The following is a 16,861-nucleotide window of genomic DNA, read 5'->3' as shown; positions in this document are numbered from 1 at the left end:
GTTACGAAGTTGCTCACAGCACGTAATGTGCGGCTCTGCGACATTTAATGGCAACCCAATAAATCTCTAGGTGCAGAGAATCTCATTGACCATATTCCATTACTCCAACCAGTTTTGTCGGTGATTTTAAGGCGTATAATACACAGTGGTCAGCAAAAAATGAGGAAGAAACGATCTTTCAATGGTGTGTCACTGCCAAAAAATATAGCTCGCTGAAACTTAGACCATCTACATCTACATGGATACTCTACAAATCACATTTAAATGCCTGGCAGAGGTTTCATCGAACCACCTTCACAATTCTCTATTATTCCAATCTCGTATAGTGCGCGGAAAGAATGAACAACTATATCTTTCCGTACGAGCTCTGATTTCCCTTATTTTATCGTTGTGATCGTTCCGCCCTACGTAGGTCGGTGTCAGCAAAATATTTTCGCATTGGGAAGAGAAAGTTGGTGATTGCAATTTTGTGAGAAGATTCCATCGCAACGAAAAACGCCTTTCTTTTAATGATGTCCAGCCCAAATCCTGTATCATTTCTGTGACACTCTCTTCCATATTTCGCAGTAATACAAAGCGTGCTGCCTTTCTTTGAACTTTTTCGATGTACTCCGTCAGTCATATCTGGTAAGGATCCCACACCGCGCAGCAGTATTCGAAAAGAGGACGGGCAAGCGTTGTTAGGCAGACTCCGTAGTAGGTCTGTTACATTTTCTAAGTGTCCTGCCAATAAAACGCAGCCTTTGGTTGACCTTCCCCCACAACATTTTCTCTGTGTTCTTTCGGATTTAAGTTGTTCGTAATTGTAATACCTAGGTATTTAGTTGAATTTTCGGCTTTTAGATTAGACTGATTTATCGTGTAACCGAAGTTTAACGAGTTCCTTTTAGTACTCATGTAGATGACCTCACACTTTTCGTTAGTTAGGGTCAACTGCCACTTTTCGCATCATTCAGATATCTTTTCCAAATCGTTTTTCAGTTCGTTTTGATCTTCTGATGACTTTATTAGTCGATAAACGACAGCGTCATCTGCAAACAACCGAAGACGGCTGCTCAGGTTGTCTCCCAAACCGTTTATATAGATAAGGAACAGTAAAGGGCCTATAACACTACCTTGGGGAACGCCTGAAATCACTTCTGTTTTACTAGATGAGTACCATACATAGATAGAACTACAACACTATATTAACAGATCGTAACTGAAAGAAATATACCGTGAGATAAACAGAAATGACACTTTCATTCAAAGATAATAATCGCACCGAAGTCACCGCTATTTATGATGATTTCCTGTACATTACAAGGGGCAGGACACGGTTCATAATAGGGCGTGTGTTAACGACAGATAGCAATGCATACCGTGAAACGCGTTCCCATGCTAGCCACGAGGTTGGTAAGAAGTTGTTGTGGTAGGCCGTCCCATTCCTCCACACCTGGTTGGTCGTTGGTGGATCTGGACAGGCTGCAATACGTTTCTCTAAATCATCCCACACGTGTTCGATGGACTGTAAGTCGGGGAACAGCCGGACCATTCCATTTGCCGAATATCCTCTCGTTCCAAGAGCTCCCTTGCCTACGTTGTTCGAAGCGGTCGACGATTTTCGTCGATGAAAGTGAAGTCTAGGCCGAATGCATCCCCGAAGAGACGCACATGGAGAAAGACTACAGTGCCACCGTGTACTGTGTCCAAAGATTTGGAGATCAGTACGCCGAAGCACTACTATGCCTTCCATTGTAAAGCCTGTATCACCAAAACCACCATGTTCGACAGTGTTGCTGGATGCATTACGTATTTCTAGCTCTTGCCATACGAGGGTACATCCAAAATCACTGTGAAGTCTGAATTAGCTCTCGTTCACGAAAAGAATTCGAACTCAGTCCTCTTTGGTCCAGTCCCGATGCTCTTGCCAACATCACAAATCTTTGAACACAGTACATTCATCTGTCAGCGTCACTGTAAACACTGCACTCCTTATATATAAAACATTCTCGGTATTCTTGCCGCGTCAGTTCTGGATAAAATCTCGAGTTTCCGACGATTACCTCTATTGTCATCGTCAGGAGCTGACTGTCTTCACTGCTGCTGTGGTAGCCTCTATATAGCCCGTGGACGGCTTCTGATTGGTCGGCTTATGATTGGTCGGCGATTACGTACTGCTGTCGCAAACGGTGTCGATGTGTGAGCCGGAGGCGCCACTGCTTCCGTTGGAAGAACCGCAATCGGTGTTTCATCGTATGGGTGTGCAGCATTTTCACGTTTCATGTTTTTGGAGAACGCTGCCTTTACATCGCGTGCACTATAGCCATTCATTCGGAACACGTACTTCAAATGGTTAATTTCGGACCTTATGTGGTCCGCGTCAGAAACAGTTTTTGCTCTATGCCAACGTTCTTCCTTTTTGTGGCGCGATTTCCAGCAAAATAGGAAGAGTCCTGCGTAGACGAGGTATAAGACCGATTTTTCGTCCTTCTAAGAAAAGTAAGGAGATGATGCGCCCTGTTAAGGACAATCTCGGCTTCAGGGTCCCTGGAGTTTATAGTACACCCTGAGAGTGTGGAAGCACTTATATAGGTCAGACCATTCGTACCGTTTCCGACCGCTATGCAGAACACCAACGCCATATTAAAAATAGAGAACTGGAGAAGACGGTAATTGCGGAGTATAGCCTCACGAACAAACATAAAATATTGTTCTATGAAACAAAAATTCTGTCCCATGCCTCCACGTACTGGGATTCTGTTATTAGGGAGGCTGTTTAAATAAGAATGAGCCAAAATAACTTTAACCACGATAGCGCATACCATCTAAGCTGTGCATGGAAACGAGCACTTGATGCAGAGAAGCAGCAGAGACGTTCCTTCCAACGGAATCGGTGGCGCCACCGGCGCTCACATCGACACCGTCTGCGACAGCAGTACGTAATCGCCGACCAATCATAACCCGACCAATCAGAAGCCGTCCACGGGCTACAGAAAAGTGCTACCACAGCAGCAGTGAAGACAGCCAGCTCCTGCCGATGACGAAAGCTCGAGATTTTATCCAGAACTGACGCGGCAAGAATACCAAGAATGAAACTTCCTTGCAGATTAAAACTGTGTGCCTGACCGAAACTCGAACTCGGGACCTTTGCCTTTCGCGGGCAAGTGCTCTACCATCTGAGCTACCGAAGCACGACTCACGCCCGGTCTCACAGCTTCACTTCTGCCAGTATCTCGTCTCCTGAATACCAAGAATGTTTTATATATAAGTGCCGTAGCGAAAAACTTCGTTCCCACTGCACTCCTTCCTCACGTCCGTCTTTCAGGGGTGCATTCGAACCCAACTTAATTTTTGTGGATGAAATGGCTCTGAGCACTATGGGACTTAACTTCTAAGCTCATCAGTCCCCTAGAACTTAGAACTACTTAAACCTAACGAACCTAAGGACATCACACACATCCACGCCCGAGGCAGGATTCGAACCTGCGACCGTAGCGGCCGCGCGGTTCCAGACTGTAGCGCCTTTAACCGCTTGGCCACCACGGCCGGTTTTTGTGGATGACAGTAAATGACAACATCGAACAGCGAAGGTCGAAAGCTCTTGAAATGAGAGGATATTAGGCGAATGGACTGCCACGCTGTTCTCCCGACTGAAATTCCATCGAGCTAGAGTGGGAAGCTTTGGGGAGCACGTACACCATCCACCATCCACAGTTGTCAACCGTGCTGGTGGAGGAATGAAACGCCCCGTCACAGTAACTCCTTACCAGACATGTGGCTGGTATGTTACCACGTCGTCCGTAGTGATTAACACCATATTAAGAAACATGTCCTGTCGTCTCTAACGTCCTGGGGCATCGTTATAAATTGCGGAGACGTCTGTGTTACTATAGTCTTTGAATAAAAGTGTCATTCCTTTTCGTCTCATTGCGTATTTCCTTCAGTTACCCTCTGTTCTATGCTGTAGCAGCTGTTTTTATGTATGGTCCAAGTTTTGTAGAGCTATGTTGCTTGACAGTCACACGTAATGCAAAAGTTATCTTCGTCCTTAAATATCGGAGTAAATATTCTGGAATTGCAGTCAAGAACACCCGCCAGCATGAGTAACTTAGAACTAGATATTCTCGGAGTACTAAAGCAACTTAAATGACTTATTAAAAGGATGTCTTCCAGTCCATATTGTATCCAATTAGGTTCCTTACGGCGTATGGTTCTGCAATAGCTTCATACTTTACAATCACATAGAACCGATCACTCGACGACTGGAAACTTGCACAGATCACACCAATATTCAAGGAAGGTAGTAGGGTAATCCACTAAATTACAGGCTCATATCATTAACTTCTATATTTTTGAACATATGTCGTGTTCTACCATTATGAATTACCTCGAAGAAAGCGGTCTATTGACACACAGTCAAGATGAATTTAGGTAACATCGTCCTTGTGAGGCACAAGTAGCTCTTTACTCACACGAAATGTTGAGTGCTATCGACAATGGATCTGAAATTGATTCCATATTTTAGATTTCCATAAGGCTTATGCACCGTACCTCTGAAGTTGCTTGAAACGAGATTGCGTCTCAGTTATGCGATTGGATTCGTGATATCATGTCAGATGCCACAATTCGTAGTAATTGACAGAAAGTCATCGGGTAAGTGATTTCTGGCGTTCCCCAAGGCAGTGTAATAGGCATTCTACTGTTCCGTATCCCTATGTTCCGTATCCCTAGGAGCCAATCTAGCAATCGTGTTACGGTGTTTTCAGATGATGCTGTCGTTTATCGTGTAGTGAAGTCAGCAGAAGATCAGAACAAATTGCAAAACAATTTAGAAAAGATATCTGTATGGTGTGAAAATTGTGAATCGACGGTAAATAATGAAAAGTGTGACGTCAGCCATATGAGTGCTGAAAGGAATCCGTTAAACTTCGGTCGCACGATAAATCGATCAAATCTAAAGTCCTTAAATTCAATTACATACCTAGGAATTACAATTACATCTTAAATTGTAGAGAACACACAGAAAATAGGAGAAAGTTCATTACATCGAGAAAGTTGAGAGAAGGGCTGTGTCACGGACATGATACTGGATTTGAGGTGGAAGTCATTAAAGCAAAGGCCTTTCACGTTGCGGCGGGACCTTGTTACGAAATTTCAATCACCAACTTCCTTCTCAAAACGCGAAAATATTTTATTGACGCCGAACTACATAGAGAGAAACGATCATCACAGTAAAAATCAGAGCGCCACGAAAAGATATAGGTGTTCTTTTTCTCCGCGCGCTTCGAGAGTGGTATAACAGAGAATTAGAGTGAAGGTGGTTCGATGAACCCTCTGCCAGGCACTTAAATGCGATTTGCAGAGTAATTATGTAGACGTAGAAGTCTTGCACACCAGTGTAATATATGCGCATCTTCGTCATAGGGTCCATATGGGCAGTTGTGGAGAGCTCTACTTGTCTATGTGTTCTAAAAAAAAAAAAAAAAAAATACAGATGCTTATAATAAAAAATACAGAAATAAAATAATAAAAAAATACAGATGCTTATAACCACTTCAGTGAACGACGTGGTGATTCTCCACCATTGACCATCCTGCTCTCCTGCCCGATCCTGCTGACACTGGCACTGCTGAAAGAGAATCTAACCACGACTTGTCTTAAACCTAATACTTTCCCAGCTGCCTTACGACTCAGATAAGGTATCCCCCAAAAGGAAACCGCCATAGTGGGTGCTTAGCAGAAAAAATGCTGCATCGACAACCATTAGTTTCTGGTCATGACACTGTCAAAGATTCAGTGTATCGGCAGGCGAGCGGAAGAGATGTGCCACAACATTGCTTACTCTCTAATTGAGTACATATTTATGTATCTAACGCAAACGTTGATGTTGGGATTCCATCGAAGCATATCTTACCAGGACTTGATGATGACAATGTTACAGCAGTTAACTTATCAGTCGAGGTAACAGTTATAGAGCAAACCACGTTTTCAAATGCCGGCTCTTCAAATTTTATCTGAACACCGTAATTTTGTTGTAGGTTACACTGATGATCTAAAGAAGGGATACCAACGATTACTCTGTGGTATACTCTGGACGTTGCCTCAAGAGTCACTTACGAAGCGAATTTGCTACTTGTGATGCACGTTGTTACCTAAATTCGATGAAATATCGGGAACTTGGAGGCTACAGCAACCAGCTTGGGGCCATCGACAACGACTCGCCGAGTGCGAACAGAGAGACAAACAACAAGAAAACGAACATGTGCACTCGACACTACAGATCAACAAAGTCCAAAAAGGAATGAGGAGAGAGAAAACTTGAAACGTAGTGAAAGCGGACATCAAGAGACCAAAACCAGTCCCTTGTCGCTGGACGACGGAGATCACAGGGCAGCTGCGAGCTCCAATTGGGCAGCAGATCGGTGTGCTGGATAGCAGGATGGTGTGTGGCGCCGCGGCACGCTGATGCTACCAGCGCTCGCGGCTGTGAACGCCTCTGCCAAGCAACTGAGATCCAATTCCATGCTCTGCGGCGGACATTAAAATTACTCAGGCGAGGATACCCAAAGGAAGACCCGTATATAATGCTGACTGAAGTGCAGCACAGGAGACGTAACATTGCCACTGTGTCCCTCATCGTCTTCTATTCCCTACAGCCCCTTCAGACAGACGTTTTACGTGCCGTCGGAAAATACGTAAAACGCCTCTCTGCCCGAAGAGGCAGGGGAAAGGGACGTCATTCTGCTGAGTCAGACGCCATGTGCGAACTTGGGAAAATAAGGTCACAGGTGAAGCCTGTACAGAGAATACGTAGCACAGTTTACTGTAGCTGTACATGCAGCCACCTTGCCATACAGCAAGAAGATTACTAGCCAGTGGCATGGACAAGTGCTACGTTTAAGAAACAACACGCTCAGATGGCGCTGACGCCAATGGTCCAGTCGCAATGTTCCTTCCTTTGGCCACTAATGTGGAAAACAGTAATGCTATCATGTCTCTGGGTGAGGCAGTCTTCTGTGATGTACATGTGCTTGCTGAGACAAGTGGATGCACCATTTCACAGTGTACACATTTCTGTATACCACATGTTAACAGTACATAGCTTACATCTTGAACAGTGTTGATGAGAAGATTGTGCTCTGTGTTATAGCATTTTTTATTTTGACAAACCTTCTGCATTGATTTTTGGTGTACAATATTTTCTTGTGTTTATGTATTATGTGCATCTAGATGATACTGACCTTTTAATGCTGCAGACTACGAGGGCAGTTCAATAAGTAATGCAACACTTTTTTTTCTCGGCCAATTTTGGTTGAAAAAACCGGAAATTTCTTGTGGAATATTTTCAAACATTCCCGCTTCGTCTCGTATAGTTTCATTGACTTCCGACAGGTGGCAGCGCTGTACGGAGCCGTTAAAATGGCGTCTGTAACGGATGTGCGTTGCAAACAACGGGCAGTTATCGAGTTTCTTTTGGCGGAAAACCAGGGCATCTCAGATATTCATAGGCGCTTGCAGAATGTCTACGGTGATCTGGCAGTGGACAAAAGCACGGTGAGTCGTTGGGCAAAGCGTGTGTCATCATCGCCGCAAGGTCAAGCAAGACTGTCTATCTCCCGCGTGCGGGCCGGCCGTGCACAGCTGTGACTCCTGCAATGGCGGAGCGTGCGAACACACTCGTTCGAGATGATCGACGGATCACCATCAAACAACTCAGTGCTCAACTTGACATCTCTGTTGGTAGTGCTGTCACAATTGTTCACCAGTTGGGATATTCAAAGGTTTGTTCCCGCTGGGTCCCTCGTTGTCTAACCGAACACCATAAAGAGCAAAGGAGAACCATCTGTGCGGAATTGTTTGCTCGTCATGTGGCTGAGGGTGACAATTTCTTGTCAAAGATTGTTACAGGCGATGAAACATGGGTTCATCACTTCGAACCTGAAACAAAACGGCAATCAATGGAGTGGCGCCACACCCACTCCCCTACGAAGAAAAAGTTTAAAGCCATACCCTCAGCCGGTAAAGTCATGGTTACAGTCTTCTGGGACGCTGAAGGGGTTATTCTGTTCGATGTCCTTCCCCATGGTCAAACGATCAACTCTGAAGTGTATTGTGCTACTCTTCAGAAATTGAAGAAACGACTTCAGCGTGTTCGTAGGCACAAAAATCAGAACGAACTTCTCCTTCTTCATGACAACGCAAGACCTCACACAAGTCTTCGCACCCGAGAGGAGCTCACAAAACTTCAGTGGACTGTTCTTCCTCATGCACCCTACAGCCCCGATCTCGCACCGTCGGATTTCCATATGTTTGGCCCAATGAAGGACGCAATCCGTGGGAGGCACTACGCGGATGATGAAGAAGTTATTGATGCAGTACGACGTTGGCTCCGGCATCGACCAGTGGAATGGTACCGTGCAGGCATACAGGCCCTCATTTCAAGGTGGCGTAAGGCCGTAGCATTGAATGGAGATTACGTTGAAAAATAGTGTTGTGTAGCTAAAAGATTGGGGAATAACCTGGTGTATTTCAATGCTGAATAAAACAACCCCTGTTTCAGAAAAAAAATGTGTTGCATTACTTATTGAACTTCCCTCGTACATCTGATTTCAGGTGCAGATTAGTTTTAGAATGCAATTAGAAATGTTTTGGTCATATTCATCTCAAACTAAGTTATCGGGTACATACATGATCTGAATGTTGAGCACATTAGTCATACATACATCTGTACCATTCCATACCACATGGTACTGACCATGGCAACTCATAGAGAGAGGGTGAATCACCCTGTTGATAATGGTACAGCAACAACAGCATCTATGTGTGCTTTCCCACTTCCCAACTACTAATGAACTATTTTTCAGCACAAACAGGGGGTCAGGTGGTACCCTTTTTGTCAACAGTAGATTTCATCCTCTCACTATTCTCATGTCATCAACCTCACTATCACGACACTACACCATACAGTTACACATTTGGTATGTAGAACACTTAATCCACTGAGTTAACGACCAGAACAAGTTCCCCACAGGGAAAGCAAGCATCATATCCTTATCCTTTTTCTCATCTCATAATTAAGAAATGATGTGCATCTCCATTTTATTTTGTTTTTTTGTTTCAGTCTGAAGCATCCTTGCTGTGATGATGCTGACGGGACCACTACACCTGATGCAGAACCAATTAAAAATGTGTCTGTTCTCAAGCAGATGTATTTAAACTAGTAAGTACACATTATCTTATTAATGCACTACTTCCATTAAACTAAAACAATGATAAAATTGTATACAATTAAACACTTACTACTCTGAATAAAACAGCGTATCCTGAGATCGTCAGCCAAAAAAAGATTAGAGATAATTACGAAGGTATGATTTTGGCAGAAGGTGTCAGTTCAAAAAATGACAAGCAATAGAACCTCATCTTCATAAGTTTAAACAACACAAAGTATTTTTAGCATCCACCAACTAAGTGTCCCACTCTAGACAAGATTAGCAACATAAAAATTCCTGTATCATTTACTTTTCTAAGATTAATGATGCATAACATATTTATTTTTTAGTCTCATTATCAACCAAACTGTCATTTTCACGTATTAATTCTCGTTACTTGGATAAGTGATTTACTGTCCAACATGTATGACTTGAATCTGACAATTGTGCTAGAAAAATGCAGCTGACAACTTTACATTCCTCAATTTCTTCCACCAGAGAAACAGAATATCATGCCATACTTTACTAATAACATGTTTCATCTCATTCCTCGACACAAATATATTAAGGATAGGGACAGGACTGTTACACAGAAATTGTGTTTTGAATGGTTTATTAATTAAACAAGTTAAGGATGGATCAAATATACACAATGAAAGTGCACTGATCAGTATAACTCATTGGCCTGCTCCCTGCTTCATAGTTAAATCAAGCCCACTACTTATTCAGCTGAAAGAATAGTAAATCAACCCTGAAGAGGGCGCAAACCACGAAAAATTCATTGAGTTACAGAAAGTAGAAGTCAAGAAAAAGATCCTCCTGTATAGACATTCACTGTAACTTGTGGATTCCAGTCTATCCAATGAACAATAGAGAAATGAATTTCAGTGTGTTTTGAGCAACTCATGGTCGAAACATGCCACTATCCACACAAAGAAATGCCATATTTTCCATGATAAAATTGAAATTAAATTTAGTATTGCACACAAGTGTCACATGAACACTGAAAGTGTAAGCGTTTGCTGAAAAATTAATGAAGGAATAAAATCAATTTGAGCAAGCCTGCAAACTGCTGAAATCTGTTAAATTACACAAGTTCAAGTAATGAAAAGTCGTTTGGCCTATAAGATTCATTCTTCTCTGCAGATTGATGTAATGATGAATAAAGAATTACAGTACGCTGCATTCTGAGCAACACATGGTGGAACATACCATTATTTGCACAAAGAAAACCAATTTAAGTCTGGAATTTTCTACAGACATCACTTACGCACTGAACGTGTGAAGATTTATCAAAAGTTAACAAGGGATGGACATAAATCCGACGACCAACCACGTAGCATTGTATCTCAATGAAGCGGTTGATTTACAAGTACATAAAACTCGTGAAAAATATAAAATTCAGCTCCACACTACTTCCTATTACATTCATTGAATTTATTTTATACCCTGAGAATGACTCCATCAAACTAAGTGGGAGAGTAAAATTTGTTCTACTCTGCCACATGTGAACCTAACACACACACAATGTATGCACTACCAAAAATGCAAAAACAACGCTAAATGCACACACGAAATTACTACTACGATAATTAACATGATTTTCCCATAATATACAAAAAACTGAAATAAAAGTGGTTAAATTTTACGACTAATTAATTCAAACAACTCCATCTACAGACTCCTAAAATATGCCCATTTTCACCCAGTTCTTCCAGCAAAGTGTATATAGCACAGACTGAGCACTAACTGCGTATGTTCACGCTGTGGTGGGGTGTACCCACCAGAGATACCCATGGGACCTGGCTGCCAATGTAACAACAGCTACCTGCTATACACCAGCTCTGATGGCCCAGCTAAACCTCTCTGCCTCTCCACATAAGCTGCCACTATACGCAAGACTGCCCTAGCAAACAGATACTGGCTACTCTCATGAGAACTCACGTTCACTCATATTAGTCAGTGGGTGAACTTGTAGGACAAGGGCATGGGAAGGACACAGGTGCACAGCGGCCAATGAAAATACAGGGATAGAATGACTTCCAACATTTGCAAACAGATATCGAGTGGCAAAGAACAATGACGGAGTCAAGGGATATATGAGATAGATGAGATGTATGCATCTCAGTGTTGAGACTGGTTCATGTGGCATAGTATAGAACCAGGAGGTCGCATGAAACAGCATGAAGAATATCCCCGTGTTATCCCATGGGGCAACACACAGCACCAGTTGCGTGGCAGCACTAACTACAGTTTACAAGCACCGGCCACACAGCAGGTGGCCAAACTCGAGCCTGGTGCCCGTCAACTGATCTTCAGTCTTTCGCAAACGATTTTACAGAAACTATTTGTTATAAAACGAATTCTTTTGTTACTTATACCCTTATATGTCAGCTTCATGGTAAACTGCCTCTCATTGTGTTACTGCTCATAGTTACTGCTATACTACGAAAGTAAGTGAGTGACAGTAGAAAACTCGAATAGTTTGTAACAAAAAATAGAAGCCGCTGTGAGTTTGTGTGCTGACCAGTGTGGCCATGCGGTTCTAGGTGCTTCAGTCTGGAACCGCATGACCACTACGGTCGCAGGTTTGAATCCTGCCTCGGGCATGGATATGTGTGATGTCCTTAGGTTAGTTAGGTTTAAGTAGTTCTAGGGGTCTGATGATCACAGATGTTAAGTCCCATAGTGCTCAGAGCCATTCTTTTGAGTTAGTGTTTTGTGCACATTAGGATATAAGTTGCTATACACAAAATGTAACCAACATCATTTTTTTTTGCAAACTTGAAAGAAAGAAGAAAGGAATATTAGGATTTAACATCTCATCAACAATGAGATCATTAGAGATAGACTTCAGAGAAGGTCTGTTTCTTTGTCCAATCTGACGAAATGGATCTTATTTATCACACTCACTTCCACCTGTGCGCACAAACATTATGGCTGTAGTGAATTATTCATAATATCTATCACATTTCATAAATGGTTCAAGCTATCACATTGAGTTTTTGGCAAATGGTAACACATAAAGGTAAAAGCATTTTTGCAAATACATAACAATAAAAGTATTCACAGATTTTCAATAGAACCATGTTTTTTACGGGCTAGCAATAGCCGGTCAAAAGAGAAATTGTCTGGATATACAATAACATGGTGAAGAGATTACAAATTGTTTCAAACCAACAATGAGCTGTTCTATAAGTTATTAACCTGTCTTGTCCTCAGTTACTTGTTTAATCAAAGACAGTGATTTAGCATTTACCACAATTAAAACTAAAGTTAAGTAGTGTAAACTCTGTTATGTTTCGAAAAAAGAAGTACAATTTATTATTGTTAGGACAGAAGTATGTTACTGAAACTTCATCACTGAAGACACCTCTCTGAAAGGAGAAAAATTTAAAATGTTGGGTAAAAATAAGTTGTCTCTTGTGCTGCAACTTAAGTTTTGCTAGTGAATAGTTGGAACTGAATCTTACTAAATGATTTTCTTTCTGCACTTCAGCAATCTATAAAACACAAAAAAATTAAATAAAAGAAAATTCACAGCAAATAGCACGCCAACATTTTGTGCCTATTCCTGTAGAGAGTGAAGGAGTGAACCTTTTCCATTCAAATGTCTTACAGCTTGTCAGAGATACTGGTTTTCGATTTTCACCTGGACAAGTAGATTGCTGCAGATCAGTGTGTTCTCAGCTTTAGATCTACAAAACAGTAATACTGTCTGAATGAGAATTACTATATATATTTGGTTGATGGAATCTCTGTAATGTTCTTTAAGGATATTTTTATTTCATAATTTTTTTTTAATAAAAATTCGTTTCCACATTTCAATGAGTCGTTTGGACAGTCATCTTTTTGCTTTTTTAAGTATTTTGTATGGAATTCCGATTATGCAGAAATTTTTCAACTCATCTGTCAAAACTCCTGCAAGCATTGTTGTCATTCCAGGAATGAGTTGAGTTCCTATCAAACACATGCAATAAGGTCTGTGTTGCATGGATGAGGTTCGTTGAACACTGCATTCTGTAGTCTGGGTCACATCTGATCTACAGGCCTTAGGATATTACTTCACTTTTGGCATCACAGAAACCATGAGACATTGTTCTTCTACAAAATGTCCAATGATGAACAATATTTTTTCAACAACTTTTGTTTTGTCGGGTAGACATAAGCATGTTCTTTCCAAGCACTGTTTGCGAACAAAATCTTTTACAGTTATCCCACCAGTGGTCTTCTGTCTTTGCTGGTAGCCATCTTAGAAATCTGTCAACTGCCTAACTACCGATGTCAGTTCTGTTCTTTGCTATATGTCTGATTTTGTCTTTAGTGTTTGGTGTGAGTCTTATTGGTTGTCCTACTCTGTTCCTGTTAGTAACATTACCATCATCTCTGTTAATCAAAAGACTAATAGTTTTTGGTTTACCCCCTATGTCTGACCAGTCTTGTTGTTAGACTTCTCACTGGTGTGAAGTCCCTGAATCTGGAAACAATAATTTTCATGTTTAAGCTCCCTTTTTTAATTATGACAGCCTTAAAAAACACCCTTAACACAAATAAACACATAACAATATAGAGAAAAGGTTAAAAATTAATTTAAATAAGCAATGTATAAATCCAGTAAATTGAACAAAATTAAATTTTTATGACACAGTCCGAAATATTTCTCTAATTAAAATGTAAAAGATGAGAGTAATTTTTTCAGTTCTTTCATTAGGTGAAAACATTAGTATACCTAAAAAATTACTGAATAACAAATTTTCATTAACTCAGCAAATTCAGGTATGTTAAATTTAGGAAAATGATGGGCTTCGAAGTGTTGCACCACTTTAACAACACGTCAACAGCACACAATCAACTGTGAGAATGTGTTCACAATGATACACTAAATATACAGACTATCATAAAGTCAATGCAGCCAGCACCACCTGTTGGTGTGAAAATCTGGGTAAATATAACAAAGAATTTTTTAAGGTTTTTGCTGCTAGAATGTATAATTAACCAACTAAAATAAGGCATGGGGCAGTACGCCCAATATTAAAAGTTAGTAAATGTTTATACTTACACCTATGTATATCATTCATTGCATTTATTACTAAGAACGAAGGGAAAGAAGAGAGAAGCATGGTTTTGTTTAGTAGCATTCTCTCTTACATTCATACACACACACACACACACACACACACACACACACAAACTCTTAATTGAACAGCTCTGCAGTGATAAGCCAATGTGAAAAACATTGTCTGTACGTCACTACTTTGTAGTCTAACACACTTTTTAATCCATGTCAAATCTCTGAGTGTTATTGAAGAATGGTTATTGATAGCAAAATTATTACTGAATGTATTAAACAGTTGTTCAAATGGCTCTGAGCACTATGGGACTTAACATCTGTGGTCATCAATCCACAGAACTACTTAAACCTAACTAACCTAAGGACATCACACACATCCATGCCCGAGGCAGGATTCGAACCTGCGACCGTAGCAGTCACACGGTTCCGGACTGAGCGCCTAGAACCGCTAGACCACCGCGGCCGGCTAAACAGTTGTATAATGAACTGCTCTTTCATAAAGAAAAAATTAATTAACATGACTTTTGATTTTGAAACATGTAAAACAGGTACTGCATTGAAACTTTATTTTTATTTTTTTGCCTGGTGCATACATTTAAAAAAATTTTACCTGTCTAAGATTTTTTATTCGTAGGCGATGTCGGAGAATACTGTTACGACTCGCGCTGAAGATTCCGTCTCTCTTGACAGCTAAAGTACACACAGTCGCCGTAAGATTTTCTGGAAACACTTTTCAGAGTGAGAAGGTTGAACCACATCCGCAGTGTGATGTCTTCTGATTAACAGACTGGTCGCTTAGGTAACGTCTTGAAAACAGAAGCTGACGGCGAAATATTGCGCGTCGTTCGGATCGTGATAGTAGCAGATTTGCCCAGTATTGTTAATTTGCGAAGAAATCACTATGCACCATATTTCTAAACACACTAATCGTTTTATGAAGGTCCGGGGATCCAACATAGAATAAAAGTTCGTAGACGATATTTACCTTCCTTTTCACAAGAGAAATTTTTTATTCTTAGAAAATTGCGATTACAAATTGTACCTCCTCTGTACTTCAAATTACATTTATGTGCAAATATCTGATCAAAAAAAAAAAAAGAAAACAATGTCCAATCAGCATTCCTTCTCTCCAGCAGTTGCAAAAAGCATAGTATCTTCCGACACAGAGTTTTCTATCCTGCTCCTACCTTTATGTGCTTTCATATGGGCTGCACTGCTGCGAAGATAAAATGAGAACACTAACATAAAAAAGGTTTAATAAGAAAGAATCAATGCCCAATATGCTGGAAATGTTAGATTCCGATACTAGTCGATTCCTACAGATTTGGCAATTCTGGGAATCCCGGAATTGTAAATGGGACATGCGACATCCCTAATTAAAATCTTTATGGATAAACGTTTTTCACTTTATTCCCAGTTATCTTGAGTAAATATTAGTGCTTTTGCTATTATTGCAAATAGTAGATGAAATTTTGACTGAATAGCTGGTAATTTCAGGTAATTCATGCAGTTCTGTTGGTTATTTATTAAACAGGAACTGGACACACTGGTCTGTCTAACAGTCATCCTAGTTTGTGTGACTGAGTGAAAAGCAACATAACCTCGTCTGTGTGTTACTTAGAGTGTTATAGAAAATAGGTTACTGAACAATTGCAAGATGAGTACGAAAAAAGACCTGTTGGGAACTTTTTCAGTTTAAAAGGAAAACGAGTATCTTGTAAATTTTTATGGTATACAATCACATTTCAACAACATGAAAAATCATATGCAAAAGTGTTTCAAGTGCCCTCAGGATTTGAAGAAAAGTGCTTGAGTTAGGTACAGTGACTCAGAAACTTCTTCAAAGGAAAAGCCCTATAAAATAACAGCTGAAAAAAATTCAAAGTAAGGATTACACTGAGGTTTCCAGGAAAGAGAAGATGGCGCAGCCATTTCTTTGGTCTTGAAAGTTTGCATTTAAAAAAAAGTTGTTGTACAAATCTCAGTTGTAAACAAAAAGGTGCAATCACACGTGCAGCCTTAAATGAGAGAGAGGTTCTTGGATGTTGATGTTTCCTGGGTGAGAGTTGAGAAAATGATAGAGATCATCAATCCAATCATGCATTTGATTTCAGCTTTAGAGTTAAATGAGCCTCAAGTTCACAAAATAGCCACATAGTTCAATAAGTTGCAAGAAGTACTCATCAAGAAACTACTGTCCTCTCCATTGCAGTCTGCCGAAGAAAAGTCAATTTCCTCAAAATTCTGAGCTACGAAGGAATTCGATGTGTCTTATATCCACCTTGCAGCAAATCTTCTTGATCTGGCAGTAGAAGGTAACAACCTGAAGCCTATTGAGATGCATGGCTGAATAAGAATCTTTTGTGCCATAGCAAAGAACACTGGACCAAATATTATTCATCTTATTTGGTCCAGACAATTTGTATGGAAAGAAGTGGGTCGTCACCCTCAAAAAGACAAAAATCATCATGTAAATCGTTTACTGTGGTGGTGAGGCTTAAGATGAACTTGTGAATTGGCAGAAGTTGCTGTAAAAATTCTGGGCGCACAAGTTATATCTGCTGCTTCAGTGTGTTCCTTCAGCACTTTTTGTTGGATC

The 16,861-nt window shown here is 40.7% G+C and overlaps 1 protein-coding gene across 1 annotated transcript in view; it reads left to right on the top strand.

Annotated features, from left to right (window-relative positions):
- The window catches only part of LOC126188791 (inositol 1,4,5-triphosphate receptor associated 1-like), a 396,777-nt gene that overhangs the window by 356,846 nt on the left and 23,070 nt on the right, over positions 1-16,861 (top strand). The window contains exon 12 of the mRNA XM_049930405.1: positions 9,104-9,202. Within this exon, the coding sequence (XP_049786362.1) occupies positions 9,104-9,202 (99 nt within the window). The remainder of the gene's footprint in view (positions 1-9,103; positions 9,203-16,861) is intronic.

The sequence above is a fragment of the Schistocerca cancellata genome, chromosome 5 (genome assembly GCF_023864275.1).
Source record: "Schistocerca cancellata isolate TAMUIC-IGC-003103 chromosome 5, iqSchCanc2.1, whole genome shotgun sequence".
Classification (NCBI taxonomy): domain Eukaryota; kingdom Metazoa; phylum Arthropoda; class Insecta; order Orthoptera; family Acrididae; genus Schistocerca; species Schistocerca cancellata.
Note: the sequence above shows the minus strand (reverse complement) of the source record. Positions and strands in the feature narration are given on the sequence as shown.